The sequence below is a fragment of the Camelus bactrianus genome, chromosome 6, assembly GCF_048773025.1.
Source record: "Camelus bactrianus isolate YW-2024 breed Bactrian camel chromosome 6, ASM4877302v1, whole genome shotgun sequence".
Lineage (NCBI taxonomy): Eukaryota > Metazoa > Chordata > Mammalia > Artiodactyla > Camelidae > Camelus > Camelus bactrianus.
The window spans coordinates 24965431-24989742 of record NC_133544.1 but is presented as its reverse complement, the minus strand read 5'-3'; the positions used below and the strand labels follow the sequence as shown (position 1 = coordinate 24989742).

Here is a 24312-nt window from a genome sequence, read left to right as displayed (position 1 = left end):
TTCGAGAGCCTTAAATTTCATAACAGCAAATCTTGCATTTCTGGACTGGACTGAAACATTTCTACACTGGATTGGAATTAAGGTCTTTCAATAAAAGGATTTACCATTAAAAAAATAGAAATACAGAGTTTAGAGAAAGTATCTGAGATAGAAACTTACATATTTACATTTTCAGTATGGGAAAACCTAGGGCTTAGAGAAAACAAAGCTATCATTTGTGTGCAGTGTGTACAAAGAGGAAAGAAGGGGCACTTAGAAACCTGAGCAGATTTTCTTAGCATATGTCCATGGAAGGAGGCAGAAGGCATCATACAGTGGAAGTGTCTGTATGTAACTTTACTAAGCTGTTGAAAATTGCTGCCAGTACCTGGGCTTAATAAGGTTTTCAGCTCAGATTGAGTCCTTGATTTTGCTACATTTTAAGTGTTAAACCTGTTCCTCCAGGATATTTTTGTGGGTTATTTATTGATTTGATGATTTTAACACAAGTATAACAGCTCTAGTTGCCCAATAAACCATTAAATTCCAGTGGTCAACTAGGCAGGAACCAGGGTCCCTTTGAATGCTTATGTCTAAGTATATCCTGTTAATGGAGGAATTGGAATTTTGTGTTTAGAAAGGGTGGACTTGGGAGAAATCACCTTAACTTCATCACCCTTAGAAAACTTCATGGGGAAACCTGAAGTGGTGACAAGAATTCTCTGTTGGAGGAGGTGGTGTAGAAATTTGAAGACCACAGGGCATGGGGAGATGACAGCATCAAGGGCTAGTGGGCAGTTGGCTTGGAATAAACATTAAGTGTGGTAAATAGGTTTAGGAGCTCCTGCAGGCCTTTCTGACCAGACACCCTCTTCCTGCAGGCCATACAAGCCAGTAGACATTTTCACAAGTTTTGCTCACTGTGCAATTCATTTAGGAAAACTTTATACTCTTCCAGTATCAATTGGAAGATATTTTTGCCTCTCCATTACTTTGAGGGGAGGTTATTAAGGGCTCCTTCCCCCTCCTTTTCTTTTGCAGAATTGGTTTTATGTAACTTTACAAGCTAGTGACTTCTTGGGGCAGCATGCTCCACCTTTGCTGTAGCCAAACATAATTGTGCAAGGACCGAAGGCAAGGGAGCCCTGCCTCTGCTTTATGTTGTGAGTCATTACGTTGTTTGCTCAAAAGAGGGGGCCTGTTGGTCAGCGTCCGGATCTTTCCTTGTGGAATCATACTCTTTAGTTTTGTGATTGATAGTGACCAAGTGGTATGTAAATTCTAAGTGTCCCACCCACCCTTAGCTTCTTTGTGTGGGAATGTTGACCAATTACAAGGGACTAGGAGAAAACATGTTCAAAAGTGAGAGATTAGGAAAGACTGCTAAAATGAGTATCCAACAAGGTGCTCTTCTTTCTCTAACTTCCTTCTGAGACTTGAGCCCCATTCTTTTGGTCTTTTGTTATAAAGCTCGTGAGCGGAGGGTCGCCATTTGGCAGCAACATCCTATATAGAGAATTGGGTAGTGGTGACCGTTGTGGCATCGCCCTCCCGTGAACTCTGGCCCTCAACTGATTCTGTGCAGCTGGCAGTGGGCAGAGCCTAACACTGTCCACTCAGCATTATTATGGCTCACATGTTTGTCTCAAAAGCAGGAAACTCCTCTATTTTTCTAGGTATCTAGCATTGATGTTTATGATTGCTTTTTAAAAATCCCTGCTTGCCATTTCTCCACAGAAATGCCATGGGGCTCCTTAAAGGAAGTTTGCTTTAAGAAGTTTTGAAATAATTATCATCTGGCTTTAAATGTAAAATACATAAAAAGAGGGAGCATTTAAGTAGTGTTATGTCCAGCAGTTATATTTAAAAATATTTTATTTTTTTGAATAGGTAATACATAAGGTACAAAATTCAAAGAGTCACAAAAGGGGATACAGTGAAAAGTCTCCCAATCCTGTACTCATCCGCCCCATTCCCTCCCCACAAACCACCGTTGTTTCTGAGAATTTACCCCACAGGTATAATCCCATAGATATAATGTGACATAACATATACACAAGAATATTCATTACAGCATTACTGATAATAGCAAAAGATAGGAAACAATGGAAATGTCCATCAATGGGGGACTGATTAAATAAATTATGATTTATCCATTCAGTGGAGTAGTATACAGTTATAAAATAGAATGAGACAGCCCTTTATGTGCAAGTATGAAGTGAAAAAAGCAGAGTGCAGAACAGCATGCATAGTATGATATTTGTGTTTCTAACACAAGGCAGTGGGTGTATGTGCGTGAAATCTCTCTGGAAGGGCGCACAGGAGGGCAAGGGGTGGGAGGAGGGGCAGTGGGAATAGCATTTAAGAGGGCACAGTGCCCGCAGGGTCTACTGAGGAATGGTAAGGATTTCTCTGAAGTACAGGGTGTGAGGTGGAGTGTCAAGTTTGAGGTTAGCAGATACCCAATTCTTTTCCCCCTTCCTTTAGACAAATAGCAATAGCAGCATCTGTTACACTGTTGTACAACCTTTCTTTTTCCCTTAGTCTATTTTGGGTGTCTTCTCTAGGCATTTAGAGCCACTTTTTTTTTTTTTTCTTTTTAGGGCTTCATAGCCAATTGTTTCTAATCTTTTGCTATTACAAATAATGCTGTGATAAATAACCTCTTAACATATGTCTTTCACATTTAGGGAGAATATGTCTGAAGGTTAAATTTAACTTCCTAGAAGTGGAATCACTGATTTAAAGAGTAAGTGCTTTTATAATTTTGAAAGACATTACCATATTATTCTGTTTAGGAGTTGTGCCACTATATACTGTTGGCAGCAATGTGTGTGAATGCCTCTTTCCCCAGATGCTTGCCAAATAGGAGTTTTAACAGATTTTTTAATCTTTGCCAATCAGTTAAAAAAAGTGTCTCAGTGTAGTTTTAACTTGCATTTCTTTTTATTATGATTGAAGGTCAGGACATTTTCATATGTTTAAGAACTATATACTTCTGTCTGCTGAAAACATTGCAACTAGTATAGTGACCTAGAGCAAATTATTTAAGCTTTGTAAGTCCAGTTTCCTCATTGGTAAATCGGGAATAAAAATAGTAAGCAGGATTGTTGGATGATCAAATGAAATTTGTGTTCAGCACTCAACACAGTGCCTGGCACATAGCAAGCATTCAATAAGTTATTATTGGATGGCTGACAATTAGAGCAGCAGGTAGGACAGGTCAGATAAATTAAGAAACTAGCATTCATCTCTGTCTTCAGGCATGTGGAGCCTTGTTCATTTACATTGCCATTCATCAGAGAAATGCAAAGTCAGAGCTTTCCTTGTCTTAGAAGAGTAAAGAACCTTTTCCTATTGGAACCCAATCATAGGCTGTTGGCAGAGCTGGTGAGGGGGTAGCACAGCCTCATCTCTAATATTTAGACTCAGCCAACATGGTAAAGAAATTTGGCTTAATGTGAAATAAAAACAAAAACAGAAGAGCCCAGGAGTACATTTCTTTATTCCACCATGGTTTTAAAGTCCCAGCTAGCCAAGACTGGAGTGAGTCTCTACTTGTAAACTCAGTGGGATGCCAGCCATCCATTTTATGAAGGGGGAGAGGGCAAAGGCTTCTGAGTTGAGAGAAGAAACAACATAGGAAATCTGGCTCCCCCTAAACAAGACTGCACTGTGTTTCACAAGCTAGAAAATCGACCGCTTTATTTTTAGCACATCAAACTGGTGTCCACAAAAGGAGAGCCCAGGAGAGATTTGTCTCCTGTAAGAAGCAGTGTGTATTTAATACAGGTCTTCAGAGATGGGCACCCTGGCTTGTGGCAGCCCTTGCTGTGGTGCCCAGGAGCTATCGCTGGGTAGATTTTGAATGTTTATTTACCCAAAGTTACTGAATATTTTCTTTAGACTTGTACAAAGCCCTGGCTCCCTCTTTCTTATCAACTCCCCATGATCTTTTATATTGTCCTCTTGCTGCTTTCTCATTTGTGTCTCATACACCCAGCAAGTTAGTATCACTCTTCTCTGAGATGAGGGCATCTCCTGCCCCTCCGGGGGGCCACAGCACTGGCAACAGGGTGGAAATGTGGCCAGATCTGGCCCAGACCAGACTGGCTGAGTGGCAGTGGTGGTTCTTGGGAGGACGCATTGGAGTCACTCCCCAAACTTCCCCTGATCCTTTTTTGCTCGATAGATTCTGAAGGACCATCCCAGGGCAGATGGAGCCTCTGACCCAGGTGTGGAAGCATCAGGATGATATGTGGATTATGGCTGGAAAAGGGTGTGTGCAGTGTGAGGCTGAAGGACCTTGCATGGTTGCACAGCTTGAGGGGCTGCTTGAGGGCCACCCATTGGTAAGTGTCCCGCAGCAAGGCCAGGACAGATGGCAGACAGGGCCTCGTGGCCTGTGGCTGAAGCGTTAAAGCATTTGGTGGTGTTTGAGCCAAGCAAGGGCATGGCGGTGTGGAGGCGGTGACAGAGCTCACAGCCAGAGCCTAAGCTGGGGGAGATGAGAAGCAGGCGAGGCTGGCTGGGAGCTGGGCTGCAGGGCCTCCTGCCCGATGTCTTCACAGGTCTCCCCAGCGAGGAAAGCTTCCTTCAAGCCTGTGGCCGGGCCCATTTCCAGGTAACTTCCCACACTGACCCCTTGCTGCTACTCCTTGGCAGTGCAGTGTGGGGGGCCTGCCCCGGCCACATAACCTGGGGAGCAGTGGCAGCGGTAGGAGCCCTCCGTGTTCTCGCAGTGACCGTGGACACAGAGTGCAGCAGGTCCGTTCAGGTCATCACACTCATTCACATCTGAGAGGAAGGGAGAAGGAGAGAGCTGTAGGGTCCCCAGGCACCTCTGGCCTGCTGCCTCTGCCCCTCTGGTCGCTAAGCCCCGGCGCCTGCCCTGCAGTAGAATCCTAGGTATTGCAGCCAGAGGATGAAGTCACTGCCCCAAACTAAGCTACTCACAGACACAAAGCTGGTGATAGTGAGGCCATACTGTGCCCATGCTGTCTTGTCCCTGCCTTTCTTCTGTCTAGGAACCTCCATGGAAGGGCTTTCTAAACACAGCATTAGGCCTTTGGAACTCTCACCACTTGGCCTGGCACCTGGTAGGCCCACTAGGGGGCAGCAGTGGATTTCCCAGCTAGGCTAAGTCATGCATCCCTAAGTGAGCAGTGGGGCCAGTCTGACTTTTCCACGTGGAGCCATCAGGGCCGTCCTGCTCCTGCAGCATTGCCACTCTGATTCTAAACTTACCCACACAGGCCATGTGCGCCGTGTCCAGCTGGAAGCCCTCAAAGCAGTCACAGGTGTAGCCCTCCCGCACGCGCACACAGCGGCCGTTCTCACAGCCGTTCAGGATGCCACACTCCTCTGCCTGGAGCCCTTCAAAGCCGGCCTGGTGCTCTGGTAGGAGGGAGTCAGAGAAGGAGGCTGAGGCCTTGTACCCCACCCTGGGGCCCTCACCCTCTGCTCAGAGGATTACCACTAATGAACTCTTGGGGTCAGGGCAGGGAGAGTCATAACACTCTCACAAAGATGCTGAAACAGAAGGCAGTACTCTTCATAAGTATGTGTCACTTTAGATGGGGAGATGTGCTGGACTTTAAATGAGGGCCCCAGGAAGGCTGGGACACACTGCTTTCACAACGCCAGGGCTTCTGAGCATTTGGGTGTCTCTGTATAGTTTTGATTTTGTTGTAGTTGGTGTCAGGGTGTTCTGTTAAAATTTTGACAGTTTTTTGGAGTGTAGAGGATTGGTAGCAAAAGGGGATTACCCTCACCACAAAGAAAGGCTTCTACAAAGGGTTCTGCCTAACCTTCTTTCTCTAAGCAAACCCCCTCCCCTGGAAAAGGCCCTGTCCCTAATCTCAGCGCAGTTTTGATCAGTTTGACGTGGTGCCTTGCCTGTGGTAAGTGCTTCGTCCATTGCACAGATGCCAGACCTGATTTCCTCAGAATCCGAGTCCTGAGTGCTGGAATCATTGCCACTTACAAACCAGGTACCATGGTCTGTAGACCTTTAAAGTGATTAGAAATCCTTAATTCCCATTTCAGGGCACACGTTTGAACTTGTGAAGCAGGTGGTTCTGCATACCGTAAGTGGTGTGGGAGAGATGGAGAACCGCATCCCCCTCTTTCAACTCCCACAGGCAGCTTCTGAGGTTGGGATGTTGTCCTGTACCTCTGTGTGTCCCCTGTGCTAGTCCGTCACGGGGAGTTGTTAGGGTGTGGGCCGGGCATTTGGAGGTGGCCCTTGAGTGACCTGTTGAGAGGGCTTGATCTTTTCCCTTCCCTGTCCTCACCTTGCTGACAGTGATTAGCACGTGAAGGAGATGGAAGTGAAACAGCTTCAGAGCCCACCTCTTCCCCATTTTTGCAGCAACACAGACCTGGGTGGCTGGCAACGTAGCGGGGCTGGAGTTCTGAGGGCGGCAGGGGAGGCTCAAGGACGGGTATGCGGTCCCCTCGGTGGCTGGCCGTGTTGGGGAAGGGTGGCTCAGGGATGGCATCCTCGGGGCCCAGGTAGTTGTAGAAGGGGGCCCCGTCTGGGCCATAGAGGCTGTAGTGCAGGTCCTCGGGCCCGGGGCCATACTCATAGCCGGGCCGGAAGTGGACCCCAGCCTCTCGCTCAGCTTCAATCCGAGCCACGTTGCACAGCTGAGCGTAGACCTCTGTCAGGGAGGAGGGAGAGAGGAAGCTGGGCCCTGCTCCTGGTAGCTAAAGCCTGCAGTGCTATTCCCCCGCCCCGAGGAGAGAGGGAGCGTGTGGAGACTGGTGCCCTCTTGAGTTCCTGGCAGTGCTCCTCTCCCCACCCCGCCGCCTGCCCCGCCTTGTCCTCACAACAGGGACGAAGACAGCCACGACTTGCCCTACTCCTTTCTAAATCCCCGCTTCCAGGGTGAGGACATTCCCCACCCCGGGGCCCAGCGCAGCTCTGCCGATGTCTCCTCTGCCCTCCGTGCTCACCAGAGCTCCTGGGGGGGCACAGAGCACACTGCTGGCTCCAGGCTTCGCCGTCCTGGCAGCAGCACTCGGTGTAGGTGGTGCGGCGCCCATGCAGGGGATGGCTGCACACATAATTGGTGACTTTTTTCCAGCAGATGTCCATGTGGATGTCGTGGTCAGGCAGGTCCTCTGGTGGCACAGGGCAAGGAAGGATGTGAGCCCCCAGCCCAGGTCCACTCCCCCCGCTGCCCCATCCCCCTGGCCCACTGACCCATGCCACTGGTGCTGTTCACACAGCGTTGCTGGCTGAGGTCCAGGGTAAGTGGGGGGCTGCAGAAGCAGTGGAAGGAGCCTTCTGTGTTCACACACTCGCCATCCTCACAGGCCATGTCCTGGCATTCGTCATGATCTAGGAGGCAGGAAGACGGGAGGAACGTGGGGGGCTGTGCTAATGCAGCCCTCCCGCGGACCACCTTCAGAGAAAGGGGTTTTCTTGTAACTGATAATCAAGAGGTAGCACCCCACTTCCCCCTCCCCACCCCAGCCCCAGTCTGGGGGCCTGCCTTTCCATCTGGTCCTGGCACACAATCCCTGACAGCCCCAGAGCTCCTCTCACCTCAGACCTGCCTGCCACAGTGGGCCTCTTCCCCAGGAAGGGGAACCCCCAGCAGGAACTGGGCTGGCTGGCAGGGGAGGGTGAGCATTCAGCTGTGGGCCCCAGGGTGGGGATGGGGGTGTCCTCACCCTCACACTTCCTGCGGGCGGCATTGTAGTGATAGCCGGGGTTGCACAGGCAGATGTAGCCAGGCACCGTGTTGAGGCACCGGCCATTCCGGCAGAGACCAGGCCCGAATATCACACACTCGTCGGCATCTGTGGGAGGGCAGAGCTGAGGTGAGGGGAAGGCGAGAAGCAGTTTGAGGTGGTTCCTAGGACGAGGGGCTCCAAAGGCAGACTTGCTGGGGTTGAATCCCGGCCTTGCCACTTGCCAGTCAGGTGACTTCAGGCAAGTTACTTAAGTTCTCCTTGCCTCAGTTTCCTGCCTAAAAATGTGGATACTACTCCTTATCCTCTCATGGTCGTTACAAGGGTAAAAAGGTTAATATATGTAAGGTGCTTCAAATAGTGCTTGGCATGTAGCAAGCACTCAAAGGGAACTACAGCAGTTTCTATTATTTCCTTTTCCAGTTTCAGGTATGAGCCCGTACCTTGGCCACCCTCGCCAAAGTTTCTGGCTTTGTAAGTGGGGCCAGGGAGATCAGCAGCCACCTCTGGCCTCTGTCCCTGTGCCCTGTGACTAGGTTAGTCAAGGCATCATAGCTTGTTCCTGGAAGATTCAGCCTCAGAGGAGCGGGGAAACCGTGGTGGGGCTGAATGGATGCTCCAGGAGAGCTCCAGTGAGAACTCCCAGCTAAAGATCTGCAGCCCTGGGGCAGGAAGGTTGGAAGCAACCTGAGAGGTCTGAGCTGCATGCAGAGCTTCCCCAGGGCCTCCTGGGCCCACGCAGGTGAGCGGTGCTTGGGGAGGAAGGTCTGTAGGGAGGTTACCTGTGTACGTGGTCTGTCCAAACATCCAGGCTCCTTCCACAGGGACGTAGCCTTTCCCACTAGGGCAGATCTCGTTGAATTCGACTGCAGGGAGGCATCCAAGCTGAGAGAGAGAAGGGCTCTGCCCGCTTCCTCCCTCCCCTTCTAGTGTCATCCTGCAGAGCTGACCCTGAGAGGATCTGGGACACCTGGCAGCCTTACCGGAGTCCTCAGCTGGGCACAGGTCACAGGCGTCTCCCCAGCCAGTGCCCTGTGTGCAGCAGCACTCGGCCTGCGTGGTGTTCCGGCCCAGAAGGCTGGAGCAGGGTGGCTGGCCCGTCTGCCCGGAGTAGCATTCCATGCGGATGGGGCCCGGGGGGTGGTCCTCTGGCGAGGCCTCAGGGATACTCTGACCTACATGTGATAGATGCTAGCATTGTTTGTTCATGGCCTCCTGGGGCACACTAGGCTTTGAATTTATTTTGAAATGTTAACATTTATATAGCATGTCACAGTGGATGAAATGCTTTATCTATCTCACTAGACGCTCAATAACCTTATGAGGTGGGTATTATCATCAGCTCTCTTTTATAGACGAGGCAGTTGAGGCTTAGAGAAGCTAGATGACTTGCCACAGTCACCTAGTGGCATAGCAGGGAATTGATCCTAGTTCCTTTGGTGCCAAACCCTGCTCTTCCCAGTGTACCATCCTGCCTTCCTCCACTGTAGTGGGGCGCCCCCAGTCCTTGGTATACCATATGTCAACCCTCTGCCCATTCCTCTGCTTCACACTGTATCCCAGCCCCTCTCATCCTTCCTTATGTTGGGTCCTGCTTGCTTTCTCCCAAGTCAGAGAAGGCCAGATGAGTTCTATTTCAGCCTGGGCTGAGGCTGAACCCAGCTGCTCTGGGGGGTGGAATGGAGCAGGGGGAATTGAGCTTAGCTCAGCTTCAGGGCCTCCCTCACCTGGACAGCTGCCTGGGGTTGGACTGAAGGTCCCTCCAAGGCTCAATCTGAGATCCTTGGGGCTCCCCTATGTTGGGCTTGGGGTTTCCAGAGCCTCCTGTAGGGTCGTCACAGCCCTGCAGCATTCTGGAAATTCCCTGGCCTGGAGCAGACTCCCTTCTTGTCTTGACTAAACTCTCAGACTCCTCACCCCTCTGCACTCTATTCCTGAGCTGAACCACTGCCCACACTGCCCCAGTCCCAGCCTGAGATCCCTCTCAAGAACTGGAGCAGTGGGGGCGCTCTGGAAGCCATCCGCAGGCGGCAGTGCCATGAGCGGTGGTGCATAACGACGGGGTGGAGTAGGGGTCATGCTCACCTCCAGCCACCCGCGGGCGGCAGTGCCCCTCCTGGGCATCGTACTCCTCCAGGTCGCTGGCACAGAGGCACAGGAAGGAGCCCTCCACGTTCTCGCAGAGCGCAGCCCCGCACACCGCCAGCATCAGCTCACATTCGTTCACATCTGCCAGGCAGAAGGACAGGCTTGTGGGCGGAGAAGAGGCGGCCCAGGGCCCCAGACCAGTGGGCAGATCCTCACCTCATCCCCCAAAAGAAACAGGCTAGGCCTTGCGGGGAGAGCAGAAGTGAGTATGAGTTAGCAGGAAGGAGGAACAGGTGAACAGAGGACATGGGAAGGGAGAGAAAGAAGGGTGGCAGAAAGGGGTCACCAAATGGACAAAGAGAAAGGGTTCCTCCTTCTGCACATTCCTCAGATGTGCCTCTGGAGAACTTGAGGTCTCTGGAGAAGGGTGGTACCCTCATTATGTGCTTGCTCCCCTTGCTGGTAGAACATGGCCTTGCTTCCCTTACCAACCTGGCCAAGGTGCCAGCTACAGGGTGGAGCTGAAATCTCCCTTCCTTGCCCACTCTATGAGGACCTGTTATGGAGCTGGTGACCATGAACATTTCAGGAGCAGGGCCCTAGGGCCACTCTATCCAGAACAGCCAAGATCTGTGGAGATGGGATCAAGGGCCCAAGAACCCTCCCTTCCCTGGCTCAAAGCCTGGCTAACCCACAGGCTTCTCACCAATGCAGTCCCAGCCGGAGGGCGAGGTCTCGAAGCCCTGGTCACAGAGGCAGCGGAAGGAGCCGTCGGTGTTGTCACAGAAGCCGTGGTTCCCACACACGGTGTCGTTGGCACACTCGTCTATGTCTGTGGGACAGTTGGGGCAAGAGTGTAGGGTGTGCTCTCCATTTGCTGGGAATACTTATTTATGTGGTCTGTTAACACCAAGATCTGTGAAAACTAACTTCTGAACATAGGACAGGAAAACTCTAACATTAACATTCCTCTTCAATTTTTGTGTAAGCACTGCTGAATGGAAAATACACAAATTCTGAACAGCTGCGAAAAGTTTTTAGCTGGATCCACAAAAACTAGGTGTCCTCAGCCCTCTCACCCTGGACTCCCCTGCCCTACTCACCAATGCAATCTCTAGTCGGGGCCACGTGGAAGCCAGGCTGGCAGCCCAGGACACAGCGGTAGGGGCCAGGGCTGTTCTCACAGCTCCAGGCCCCACATACCGTGTCTCTGAAGTCCTCACACTCGTCAATGTCTGTCCCCAGAGCCATGAGAGGGGACAGAGTGGCCAGGTCACTGCTCTAACATCACCTCTCCATCATTACAAGGTCATGCCCCACAGCCTCTGGGGTCCTTGATCTGTTCCAAATTGCTGTGCTCATCTCAGCCCCAAAACAGCAAGCTCAGGATCACCTCCCCTGACCCGGCAGGGCTGAGCGTCTGGGAGGAGAGTTCTCTGCTGTTTGGGAAAGCACTGAGCTCTCAGCCTTCTGTGACACTCCCTTCCCCCACACCCCTCCCTGCAGCAGAGCACTTTCTACTTCTCTTTATATAAAACCTTCACCAAAGTGTATTACGAAGATTTGTCTTCATATCTGCCTCTCTTGCTCAATATCAAGATTGTCCATAACTGTCTGACATTGAACCCAGCTGGCGTTTAATAAACGTCTGTTGCATCAATTTGGCTTTATAAACTAGATTGTGTGCTCTGCTAGCACATGGACCTCATTGTCTTCATTTTGTCTTCCTTGGACAGTCCCTGAGTCAACAGAGGCTCAATAAATGCATTATTCATTGGATGATTAATCTGTGGAAAGTGCTCTGCTTCCCGGAAGCTGCCATTCCTGGTCCCAGGGAGCTGAGGACCAGGCAGGGTGGAGGTGGCGGATGTGGGCAGAGCCCTGTCCGCTCTCCCTGGAGCTCTTACCTACACACGCCCCGCTCTCTGGGGAGGGCTGGAAGCCAGTCTCACACAGACAATTGAAGGAGCCCTCAGTGTTGACACACTGCCCCCCGAGGCACCGGTCAGTGACTTCACACTCGTCCACATCTAGAATAGAGACGTCTGTCAGCAGACCCAGGCATGGGTCCCCAGGGCCCTGGACAGCTTCCTCTAGGCCCTGAGGGGCCCAAAGGAGGGCCAGGGAGTGGATTGGAGTGGGAAAGGATGGAAGATCCAAGGGAGAGTCCAAAGTTGGAAGCCAGAGGCCAGGCTGGGGGGTGGAGCCCAGGAATCGGGGTCATGGGGATCAGGGTGACACTAAAGAGTTCTGGGGGCACCTGCTATAGACATCATGGGGAGGCCCTGGTGGAAGACTCCGAGTCCCTCCCTGACACTTGGCTCCCATCTCATCGCTCAGCCTCCATCTTCCCATCCAGGGTGGGGCCTGAGCATTTTATTTCAGGACTCTAGACCTAGCCTCTAGCGCCCCCTGCTGCTGGCTTCTCACCCTGGCAGCTGGTGCCCCCTTCCGCGCTGGCAAAGCCCGGGGCGCAGAGACAGAAAAAGGACCCGTGGCTGTTGAGACACTCGCCGCGTGGCGCGCAGTACTCCTCTCCCGCGCACTCGTTTATGTCTGCAGGGAGAAGAAGGGCAGTGCTGTCTCCCAGGGATGTTCCCAGCTTTGCAAGCACTCCGACACCATTTTGGGGTGGTGGGGGTGGAGACCAGAGCCACTCACCCTCACACACGCTGCCATTGGCCAGCTGGAAGCCCTGGGGACAGAGGCACTGGTAGGAGCCAGCTGTGTTCTTGCACTCGCCTCCCAGGCAGCTGCTCTGGAGGTCTTCACACTCATCCACATCTGCAGGGTCACACAGGGAGCAAGGCAGCTGATGGCAGCGCCTCCCAAGGACAGGGGCCAACAGGAAACTGGACCCATAGGGGCACTGTCCCTTTACAAAGCAGCACAGCTGCGGGAAGCTGGCGATGGAGCTCTTGAGGGCAGGCTGATTGCAGCTCCCTCCACTTCTGTCCCAGCCCAGCAGGCTCCCCTGCCTCTGGCCAGGATTCTCTGGCTACCCATCCAGTGTCCACCCTGGGGACACTTGGCCTCTCCCAGCAACCCTGGCATGGGGTGGCCAGACCCCACTGCCCTCATCATGGCTGAGATTTTACTAAGAAGCCATGGGAAGGAAAATGAGAAATAAGCCAATGAAAGTTGAAAGAAACTTCTTCCAGTTGGCCTACAGATGGCCTGGTACAGGCTGAAGTTTTTCAGAATATGGTCCCGGCACCCACCCTTACAAGGAACCCTTGAGGAGCTTGTTAGATAACAGATCCCAAGGCCCCCTCAACAGAGGCTGATTTAGAAGATCTGGGCCAAGGCCCAGGAATCTGTGTGTTGAACAGACTCCCCCAGTGCTTCTGATGCATGCTGAAGCTCGTGACCCAGTGGCTCATCAGCCCCCAGATCTGCAGTCTTTCTGACTCCTGTTGGGGGAGGGGTGGGAATAGGTGTCCCCAGCTAGCCCACCATCCGAGGTTAATTCCCTGCTCTAAGGGTGATGGGTTAGTCTCCTGCATCCTGTCTGTGCTCTTCTCCCCCATGGGGCCTCTCACCTTCACAAGTGTGGCCCAGGGCGCTGGGCTGGTAGCCCTCCTCACAGTCCCTGCAGGAGAAGGAGCCAGCGGTGTTGGTGCAGACTCCCGAGGGGCAGACTCCCGGAAAGGCGCACTCATCTAGGTCTGGGGCAGACAGCCAGCCAGTCACCTGGGGGTCTGGGAGGCCTCCCTCCACCTGGTGAGGCAGAAACCACCCCACCACCTCTGGCCTCCCTCTCTGAGCTTGTCAGGCCCTCTGCAGGCCCCTGGGGAAGGGCAGGCCCTCACCTTGGGCCTTTTATAGAGCAACCCCAGGACCCTCTCCCCAGCATGCTCCTGGGGCAGCTCTGCCACCAGCTTTCCTCTTGTCCCTGAGACTCCCTTTCCCTCCTGTCCTCCTGTCCTTGTTGATCATGACAATAGAGGCTCTCCTTGGGGCCAAGTCCATTCATAGTGTCCTCCAGCCTAGCCTGGAGACCCTCAGCTTCAGCCCCAAGCTGAGGGACAGATGGCATGTTGTCTGGGAGGATAGAAGGCCAGTATTCTCGGTCCCCCTCTACCACCCTCTCCCCAGGGTTACCTTCACAGGCGGTGCCGTCCTCATTTACCCAGTACCCGCTCTCACAGGCTGAGCAGGTGAAGGAGCCTTCGGTGTTGAGGCAGAGGCCCGTGGGGCACGAGGTCCGGCTGGCACACTCGTCGACATCTGAAACAGGGCATTGAACTCTGTGTGGAGCTCTGCAGGACAGACATGCCAGGCTAGCCAGGGATGGACAGGGAGAGGCCGGGTAGGAGAAGGGACAGGTCATGGCAGCAACTTGTCGGGTCAGCACGCCTAGGGATGCCAGCCCCGAGGGAAGGAGTGGCAGGCTGATTTGCTGAGGACAAAGGGTGCTTCAGATCTCTGTACCTTGGCAGCCCTTCTCGTCTGAGGTGACCTCATAGCCCTTCTCACAAGAGCATCTAAAGGAGCCCTCCAGGTTGGTGCATGTTCCGTGGGCACAGACCCCAGGAGCCAGACACTCATTCACATCTGCGGGAGAGAATTCCAAGATAGTGGCTGGCCTCCTCTCCTTCATACAACCTTCATCATCAGGATGAGAGCATCTCACTTACGAGGCTAGGGAATCAGCAGTCAAAGGGGCCACAGGCACCCTGAGACGCACATGAGGTCTCTTGCTCCTGTCCCCACCCACCTGGGCAAGGCAGGGTGCCCTTCCCCTCTGAGCTCCCTTTAGATCTATAGAGTGACATGGAGCAACCTGCATACATCCTAGCTAAGGGGGCCAGGTCCCCCAGCCCTGGTTTGGCCCATCTGAGGATACCTAGAGTGAAGTGTCCAAGACCCCTGAGTGAACCCCTGAGAGGTTCAGTGGGTCTGAACCTGTCTGGTCTCCTACCTGCCAACTAAACTGGTATGTTCCCATGTTCCCAGCCCAACAACCAGCTTTAAGAGGTGAGTTGAGAGAGGCTGAGCTATGCCTGGGGAGATGAGTGGCTGTCTCAAGGGCCTGGGAAGTGCCTGCCCTCTCCAGAGCCTCAAAGCATCTATTCACAACTCAATCCCTCCTGGCATTCTGAACCCTGGGCCTTTCTTCCTGCGGGGGCTGAGGGGAAAGAGCATTCCTCCTACAGCTGACATGCAGCCCCCTCCGGAGGGAGAGGAGCACCCACTGTTTGGTTAGGCGTTGCTGCTCAGACATTGCCCTTGAGCTGCAGAAGAGCAGACCCCTCCTCCCCGGGCGGCTCAGCAGGGCCTGGCTGCCAGCGCACACCACCAGCGTCAGCCTCTTCAGAGACGCTTGACACTCACTCTGCTTAGCAGGATCCAGCCACAGAAGCTTCTGGGACCTTGGACTATAGCTCCTGATGGATATGGGCAAGGAGCGAAAGGGGCCCCCACCCTAGCTGATTCAGAGGGCAGAGCACTAGTAACTGAAGCACACCCATCTCATACCCAACGTCATCTGGGAACCCAGCCGGGTCATGGAGGACAATGGCCTCCAAGCCCCTTCCCTCTGCCCACTCCTTCCCCTCCCTGTGTGTGGGCTCAACCGGGGGTCCCAAGGCCAAGCAGCCCTCTCAGTGCCTTGGCAAGCAGCCCTCACCTACACAGCTCCCGCTCTGGCCCCTGTAGCCCTCCTCACAGGCCAGGCAAGTGTAAGAGCCGGGGGAGTTGACGCATCTCCCATCAGGGCAGGTGCCAGGGTGATGGCATTCGTTGATATCTGCAAAACAACAGCCCCTCCCTCGGTCATCTCTGGGAACCACAGCCATGGGTAGGCTGTGAAGAAGCAAGCCCTTGACCCTGCCCTCAGTCGGGGAGAAGGAGGGATGTCAATTTCTGAAAGGGTGGAAACTAGGAAAAATTGAGCGTTGTCCTGTGTTCCCAACTCCACCTCCCACCCACTGTCCTGGACATAAGAGAGATGGAAGAAATTTAGAAAGGGTGACTCCCTGGTGCAGGAGGCTGTGCTTTCCACTAGCTGGGGGTGGGGGTGGGGGTGGTGAGAGGCTCAACTTCCTGAGCCTTGCGCAGGGCCTTTGTATCTCTCTTGTTCCTTTATAAGTGGTGATGAGGACTGGATTGGATGTGCTTGGCACAGCGGGCCCCAGGGCCCCAGAATAGATCACAGCTGGTTAATGAAGGCAAAATGGGCTTCCCTGAACCAGGAAATGAGCACTGAGGATGACCCCCCAATCTTGGACGTGGCCAAGAACAGCCCTGAGGATGCTGCAGAGTGAACAGTGGAGGCTGGCAAGGCTTCTCTGCTGGAGAGGAGACTCTTCTTCCAGCCGAGAACCACACAGGGCTGCAGCACCCACTCTGGTGAGATCCAGGAAAGTCAGCCAGAAAGGATGAGTCTGAGCATCAACTGGACAAGCAGAGGAAGAGGTGACCCACGGAGGGAGGGGAGCAGCCAGTGCTGGGAGAGTGACAATAAGGAGGAGAAGGGAGAGCTTGCTCCCAGAAATTGCACACAAGGTTCTTCCTGATGTGACCTGGTGTAATGGGGGGGGGGGGTCCATCATCCAAGGCACCCAGGTGACCTGGGCTGAATTAGGGAGGTAATAACACAGGGACTGAACTCTGGGTCAGGGCTGCAGGGAGACATTAAGCTCCTCTGGCCCAGTGTCGAGGCTCCCAGTCACTATTCCTGACAGACAGATTGACCAAGCTCCAGAGAGAACAGGAGAATTTACCCTCCCTACATGGATAACTGTCATCCTCCTGCAGGAAGTCCACCAGTTCATGCAGATTCAGAGGCTCTCCTGCCCAGGAGGAAGCCCTACTCAGCACCCTTGGTGGAAATGCAGGAGGCAGGGTCAAGGGTCAGAATGCAGGCTTTCTGCAAACGGACCCAGGCCAGTAGCTGTCGTTATAGAACAGGACATGGGCCCGGAAGTGGAGGGTAAAAATGAACCTCCTCTGAGGTGGTTTGGTCCGCAGAAGACCGGTCACATCAAAGCCCTCTGTCCCAGGGAACTGGGTGCCTCTCAAGGCCAAAAATTCACTCTGAGAGTCCAGAAGAGCAAGACATATCCAGGGCAGGTGGTTATTCAGATGGTGTGTGCAAGGAGGTGCCCAGAACTCCTGGGTCATCTTGGGGACACTGAGATAAGGCTCATCTCTGGAAAGAGGGCAGCCAAGAGCCCCTAGTTGGGCTGTGGTGATGCCAGGGTAAACTATCCTAAGGGTTTCTGGAAAGACAGAGGGAATGAGAAAGAGGTGGAGTGAATGAAGGCTCTAGGACCACCATCTTTGGCCAGCACCACAGCCTGCTGGTCTTGGCTGAGATACCAGGGGGATGGGCAAAGCCAGTGGGAATGATACTCAGTCCCTGCTTCAGGGATGTAAGACTCAGGGATGAGGAGAAAGGGAACAAGGCAAGGATCTTCCTCTAAGGCCACACTGAGGAAAAAAGGAAGTCTTCGGGCCTCTCCTGCAGGGATCAGGCAGTATAGGAAGGAGATTAGCCCCACCAGGAGCAAAGGGCCCTGAGTTCTGTCCTTTCCCAAATGTTCTGGGCACATCTGTGGAGATGGTGCCCAAAGTGTTTCATGTTGGGCGTTAGAAGACCTGTGGGACTAATGCTGTTCACCAAATATTCCAGCTCTCCCTTTCTGGGCCGTGACAGGCTTGTGCTTCCTGTTCCTTGTAGTTGGGTGGAGCCAGGGAACTAGTGCTGGCCAATGGCTATGAGTGGATATGACGAGTGTAATTTATGGACCCAAACATTTATTTGTGTGGAACCCTGTGGAGTGACCTTTCTTTCTTCCATTGACACTGGCCACACTCAAGGTGCTGTTTATTCCTGTAGCCTGGTTCTAGGGTGAGGAAATGTTGGGCAGGACCCCTAGATGACCCATGATGGACACGTGGCCTTGGTCTGATATCAAGTTTGCTGTGTTCTAAGTCACCAAGATTGGAGTTGCTTGTTAACACAGCATAACCTGGTCTATCCTGGCACAACACTGCTTGCTTCCTTCTTCAGACCAGAGCCCCAGCCAGCGATAATCATGGGTAGGAAGTCTGTCAGCAGCTGGGAGAGGGAGGGCAGAGGATTACAGCAGCCCCTAGTCTCCCCCTGAGTCAGGACAGTCCTCTTCTAAATGGGGGTGGCTATAACAGAGCCACTGAGCCAAGTCAATTAAAGGATCCAGATAAAGATTCTGGACACAATATTCATAGCAGCACTATTTACAATAGCCAAGACATGGAAGCAACCTAAATGTCCATCAACAGATGACTGGATAAAGAAGTTGTGGTTTATACATAATGGAATACTACTCAGCCATAAAAAAGAATGAAATAATGCCATTTACAACAACATGGATGGACCTAGGGATTATCATATGAAGTGAGGGAAGCCAGAGGGAGACAAATATCATAAGATATCACTTATATATGAAATTTAAAAATAATTGGCACATATGAACTTATTTACAAAACAGAAACAGACTCACAGACATAGAAAACAAACTAATGGTTTCCAGAGGGGAAAGGGACAGGAAGGGATAAATTAGGCATTTGGGATTAGCAGATACACACTACTATATACAGAATAGATAAAATACAAGGCCCTACTGTGTAGCACAGGGAACTATAGTCCATAGCTTGTAATAATCTATAATTAAAAAGAATCTCTCTCTATCTATATATCTATATATCTATATCTATATACATCTGAATCGCTATGCTATACACCAGAAACTAACGCAACATTGTAAATCAACTATACTTCAATAAAAATTTTTAAAAAAGATTCTGAATGAAGTGGATTTTGTGTTAAAGGCACAGGCACTGATGTCACCAGATATCCTGAGGCTGGTCCACCAAGCTCTTAGTGCCTGGATTGAAGCTAGATTTTTCTGCCTAGTCTAGGGTTCGAGTTTCAATCTAAGGTTATGGTATGTTTTGGTAGGTCTTATCCTGGTCATCAGGGGCAGGAGCTATCTTTTTTAACGCTATATTCCTAGCCCACGGCTGGGGCACAGCTGGCACACAATAAATGTTTGCTGACAAAGAGTGAGACTGTGTGACTAACTAAACCTTCACATCCTCTTGGCGTGAGGCCCTGGGAAACAGTCATCCCAGGGCCCAGCGTGTCAGCCTGCTGTCTGTGCCCTGGGAGGATCCTGGAGCTTCTCTAAGCAGCGCTGCAGTTTCCGCACGAGGAAATGTAAGGGTGTGGCCTCTGTTCTTTGTGAGAGCACATGGGGGGTGCTCAGTCAGGGGCCAGAAATCCAGGTGACCTTGGATGTGGGTGGGGGACAGCAGAGCCCTGGCAATTTGCAGGGGAAGCTAACCCCTTTCCGTGGGAACCCAGAGTCCCGGTACGACGGAAATGCCATCGAGACTTTGGATGGGCTGCTGTCCAGACCACTCGGGCCTCTCACCAGAGACTTTGAGTTTAAGTGGAGAGAGTGGTTTCTTAGTTGGAGGAAGAAGAAAGAGGGAGAGGAAATTGACTGGGCTCCCGGGGTGATGGGCCGAGTCTGTGGTTACGGATGGAAACCTGGAGAAGTGTGCAGGCTACATCAGTCTTTCTTTCAACAGACTCAGAGTGCCTGCCTGGAGCCAGGAACTCAGCCTGACCTCCCAGCTGAGGTGTGTGTCTGGAACCTTTCCCCTGGAAGGGAAGGTGACAATCCGGAGGCATGGACCAGGGCGTGAGGGGAGTCTGGAAGTGAGAGAGGGTCTCACGGTGACCTTACTCTCTGAGGGTCTGCACTTTGTACGCAGTGCGTTATTTCGTCCTCACAAGAGCCTCTGCCATGGGCATTATGGTTTCCATTTTCAGACATTGAAACAAGAGCCAAACCCAGGCCTGTCTCCACCGCAGCCTGTGCCCTTAGCATGGACTGGCTAGAATAAATCTGATCTTTTACATGCTTCGGTATTTTCTTAGTTCATTTCCTTTAGTTTTGCTTTACTTCTTAATAAAGTCTCATGCCAGATTAATCATGTTTGATGCTTAAATGAGACAATCTACCAAGTTCCTAGCCCAGCCCCTAGCACGTGGCAGGCACCCATCAAATGCTAACTCCCTTCACTCTCCTTTCTCCTGGAAATTTCTAGGCTGTCTGCCTCCAGCATGCTAATGAGGACAGAGGGAGTGGGTTCTGGATTTGATCACATGTAGACCTGAGTTTAGAGGGGGAAGCATCGAGTGGGGACGGTGACAGGCTGTGGGGGCAGGCAGAGAGCTGTCTGTCCTCCCCTAGCAACCTCTTCCCTTTGCCAAGATCTGCCAGGACTCTACTTACATGGGAGAGGCGTTGGGAAGGGGGGCTCTCCCTTCACCAGACACACAAGCTCATCCCTCACCCCTGGGACCGTCTGAATTCAGGCAAGTCCTGGCCAGGGGAAACTGGGAGGCAGGGAGGAGTCTGGGCCTAACCTCGGATCTAGGGCAGGACTTCTTTCCAGAGAGCATGTTGATTTACCCACCTATTCCTGTCTCAGCCAGTCTTGGGAGCACATGACCCAGGCCTCTTGCAAAAATTTGACATCCCGGCCTGGCAGGGAGGTGGAAGTGGCAGGGCTGCCAAGAGCTGGCCTGATGGTGGCAAGTTCAAGCCAGTCTGAGGATGTCAGTTGGCAATGTCACAGCACTTTGTGGCAGGGCCCGGGAAAGGGGGCCGGGATGAGTGCTCGCTCATTCATTTATCTTTTTTTTTTGTTTTAGTTTGTTTCTTCTAATTAAATTTTTTAAAACTTTTTTTCTTTGCTTTGCCTTTTTTTTTTTTCACTCATTCATTTATTCAGCTAGCATTTGTTGGGGTGTCCAACACATGGACATTTGTCAGGTGTCCATGCATGGTCATCTAAGGATGTGGTCCCGCTCTGAGGAGCTCACAGCCTAACAAGCTTCAGCAAGCAGGCCAAGCCCGAGGCCCCAGTTACCTCCTGGATAGACCAATTCTCCCTCTGCTGTGTGAGGAGAGCAGAGGGACTCGGGGTGAGAGGGGTGCACAGAGGGGTGCTTCCAGGATCTCATGCATATAAAGTTACTGTGCTCCCTCACTGCAGGGGCTGGCAGGATGCCAAAATATCCCTGCAGGGACAAAAGGGCTCTGAAACCCCCAGACAGGTCTCTCCATGCACGGGAGTGGGCTCTGCATCCAGGGACCCTGTCGAGGATAAGCTGAAAGGGGAGCTGGTGGTGGGCAGTGTGTGGGGAAGGACCAAGGGACAGTGGGGAGGGATCAGGAGGTGGTGGGGCAGCATCCCATTCCTTACCTTGGCAATGTCCCTTCTGGACCATGACGTAGCCCTGGTTACACTCGCAGTGGTAGGAACCCTCTGTGTTGGTGCACCGCCCATCACTGCACACTCCTGGCTGCTCACATTCGTCTACATCTGCAAACACACAGAAAAGTTCTAAGTGGGAGCCAGCCCTGTGGGGGCGTCCTGGGGCATCCTTTCAGAGGCTGAAGCCAAGGCCAAGGCTGTCCATGATGAGGCCCAGGCAGGCAAGGCGTCCTTGCTGCAGACATGAATGGCAGGGGGCTTCTATGCCAGGTCTGAGACTGACCCCGCTCAGGACCCTGCAAGCTCCTAAATTCTTTTCTCCTGGTTGGGGGGGTGGCTAATTTAGGGGCTCTTGGGGACCCTCGCAGCTGTCTCCTCACCCTGATGCAAGGGCTTGTCTAAGGTCAGGTGGAGTGCACATGGCAACAAAGAAGGCCAACAAAGTCCCCCTCCTGACACCAATACAACCCCCAGAGCTCTGCTCTTAGAGTTCTTAGTGGCCTTCTTAAAGGTTAGGGATTAAGCAGCCAGTGAGAGACAGCATCTTAGGCAGCTGTGGATCTGTCCATGTGGTTTTTTTCCCATTGTCCCAAAGCAAAATGGCGCCCGGTGATGGCTCAAAAGCCCAACTGTGGTCATGCCCTTCCCCTGCCTAAGGCGTCCTGCCAGGGTTCCCTGCTGCTCAGCCTTCCTCGCAAGCCTCTGCCACCTGTCCCCAGCTGTGCTGTGTTTGCTGATCCCCACTGGTCCAGCCTCCAAGCCTTCATTCACACAAATGCCTCTGCTTGGTCTGATGGCCAGCAGAGCCCTACTCCCCTCTCAAGGACCGGTTCAATTTGTCACCTCTAGGTCACTCTGGCTACTCCCCCTTCCTTGTTCCCCACAGTCAAATTAATGGAGGGCTCACCTTTTCCCCCTACCCCAAGCACTGGTTCAGACACTTTCCAGAGGATTTGTGCAGATTAAATCAGAAAATCCAGGTGAAGGGCTTAGCACAGTGCCTGCCTAGCACAAAGTAAATGCTGAAGAAGAGTTAGCTATTTTTATTTTATTCTTGCATTAAACCTACCCCATACCATCCCAGCTCCTCAGCCTGGCATGTGAGACCTTCCACGATCTGGCCCCTGCCAGGTTCTCTCACTTTGGTTCCTGCCTCCCACATGCCTCCCAGCCTTAGGCACACAGAATCTGCTTCTGAGCTTTTGTACCTGCTGTTCCCTTGCCTGGAGTGGCTTCCCAACCACCAGCTTGGCTTTCTCTTCATCTCTCAGTGAGGTTGCCCTCTCCCCTCCAACCCATGTGGCGCTTCCCAGGGTTCCCTTAGGAATCAGACCTTATAGTAACTGACCATTCACCTGTTCTTTCCTCCCTGACTGCTGGGAATGTGCCTTATTATCCTGGTGTCCCTAGTGCCAAGCACAGAATCCTTAAAAGTACTGCATTTGTTTAAGGACAGTGTTTTCATCTGAGCAATACTTCCTAACACTTAAGTGCATGGTGGAGTCGCTGGCAGAAGATACAAAATGTACACTCCCAAGCACACGTCCAGAGGTTCTGACCCAGCAGCAGTGGGTGGGCCCAGAAGCTTGCACTTCAATAACTCGCCAGACAATTCCGAAATAACTGATCATCACTTTAAGAAGCTCTAATCCCAATGGAAGAGAAAAGGGAACCTGATAAAGGACCCACAAAATGGTGGGGCAGGGATGACTGCCTGATAGATGAGGCTGGGGAAACGGACTTGTTCTAAGGATCAAATGAGAAGAATTTAACACCCATACAAAGATGGACTCCCGATGGATTAAAGTATGTGAAAGGCAAATCTGTAACTTTAGTGAAAGAAGGTATAGGAGACTATCTTTGTGACTAAAGAGGCTAGGAAAATATCTTTGTGACTTAAAGCCCCAAAAGCATAAAAAATAGGTGAGTTTTGATCCATCAGAATTAAGGATTTCTGTTAAAAGAAGGACATGTAGATAAAGTCAATGGACAGAGGACAAGATGGAAGAGTTATAATATCTAAACCCAGGCAAGTATCTAGAATACACAAGGATCTTCAAAAGAGCCACAAGAAAAACCAGCAACAACCATTGGAAAACTAAGTAAAAGGCAGGAACAAGAAATTTCTACATAAGGAAACTCAATGGCTAACAGATGAAGAGATGTTCATACTAACTAGTAAAGTGAATGTTATTTTAAATATTTAATATTCAAATAATGTATATTAATCAATTGTATTTATATTAACTTCCATTCTAGAATTTGTAATGCTTTATATTCATTCATTATATAAATTAATGAGATAATTTATAAATAAAAATAAATATTTAAAATAAGGAGATACTGTTTTACTAGAGGAAAAAATTTAGAAAGTGGATTTTATCCTAGATGAGGCCTCATCACGCGGCAGCCAAGCCCCACCGAGAGAAGCTGACAGCTGACCCGGAGCTACCTGCCTCCTCCCCCAGCTGTCAGGCTGGCAGAGACATCAGGACACCCAGGCTGCACAGCCCCTTGTCTGGGCCGGTCCTGGTGACACCCTTCCCTGCAGCAGCCGCTGCTTATTCCAGGCCAGCACCGCAGGCTGGGCCTGCAGGGAGCCGAGCCTCTGGCCAACGATATTTGCCAAGGCTGTGAAGCCCAGAGAAGCTCAGGCCCCTGGCCTCTGCCCTCGCTAACTCCGGACCATTCCCAGCACTGCAGCCAGAGTCACCTCCCCGCAAGCCGGCTGACCGCATCACTACCCTCTGCTTACAAACCTCTACTGGCTGCCACTGTCTGAGGGACGGCGTCCAAGCACTACAGACTGGCGCTCAAGACACTTTGCAAACTGGCGTGGGCTCCTGCCACTTCCTCCACATACCCTGTGCTCTGGTTACACGTTTTTAACATCGTCAGAGCACGCCAGGCTTGTTCATTGCTCTGCTCTCTGCAGAAATGGTTCCCTTTCCCCGGAATACTTTCTGCTCCCTCCAGTCCTTCATCGTGTGTGAGGGAGGGAGTTGTTGGAAGCAAATCATGCTTGGGGGCCGGGATGACTCTGATTCTGTTTCCAGCTCGGCCACAGCTCTAGGTGTGAGGTTCCTGGGTTTTTTAATTCACCTGTCTAAGCCTCAGTCTGCTAACGTATAAAATGGGGGTAAGGATTTCTACTGCATGGGGTTGGGATGATGCGCTTCATAAAATAAAGTGCTGAGGATGGTGCTGGCATAGGAGAAGCGCTCATTCAGTGGTAGCTATTATTCTGTCCCCATTCTG

At 51.9% G+C, this 24312-nt stretch overlaps 1 protein-coding gene across 4 annotated transcripts in view; it reads right to left on the bottom strand.

The window, feature by feature from the left end:
* Positions 1 to 3466: 3466 nt before the first annotated feature.
* LTBP2 (latent transforming growth factor beta binding protein 2) overlaps positions 3467 to 24312 on the bottom strand; it is a 100119-nt gene continuing 79273 nt past the window's right edge. For 2 of the 4 annotated variants that reach the window (XM_074365239.1, XM_074365240.1), the window contains 18 exons: positions 21043 to 21162; positions 15404 to 15523; positions 14206 to 14328; positions 13876 to 14001; positions 13314 to 13439; positions 12433 to 12555; positions 12202 to 12327; positions 11679 to 11801; positions 10478 to 10603; positions 9769 to 9912; positions 8667 to 8858; positions 8466 to 8549; positions 7663 to 7791; positions 7190 to 7327; positions 6940 to 7107; positions 6276 to 6644; positions 5227 to 5376; positions 3467 to 4776 (listed from right to left, as the gene is read on the bottom strand). In XM_074365239.1, coding sequence (XP_074221340.1) covers positions 4631 to 4776; positions 5227 to 5376; positions 6276 to 6644; positions 6940 to 7107; positions 7190 to 7327; positions 7663 to 7791; positions 8466 to 8549; positions 8667 to 8858; positions 9769 to 9912; positions 10478 to 10603; positions 11679 to 11801; positions 12202 to 12327; positions 12433 to 12555; positions 13314 to 13439; positions 13876 to 14001; positions 14206 to 14328; positions 15404 to 15523; positions 21043 to 21162 — 2633 coding nt within the window. In that variant the 3' untranslated portion in view covers positions 3467 to 4630. Of the gene's footprint in view, positions 4777 to 5226; positions 5377 to 6275; positions 6645 to 6939; positions 7108 to 7189; positions 7328 to 7662; positions 7792 to 8465; positions 8550 to 8666; positions 8859 to 9768; positions 9913 to 10477; positions 10604 to 10874; positions 11007 to 11678; positions 11802 to 12201; positions 12328 to 12432; positions 12556 to 13313; positions 13440 to 13875; positions 14002 to 14205; positions 14329 to 15403; positions 15524 to 21042; positions 21163 to 24312 lie in introns of all 4 variants that reach the window. The other 2 variants (XM_074365241.1, XM_074365238.1) reach the window with 2 other exon arrangements.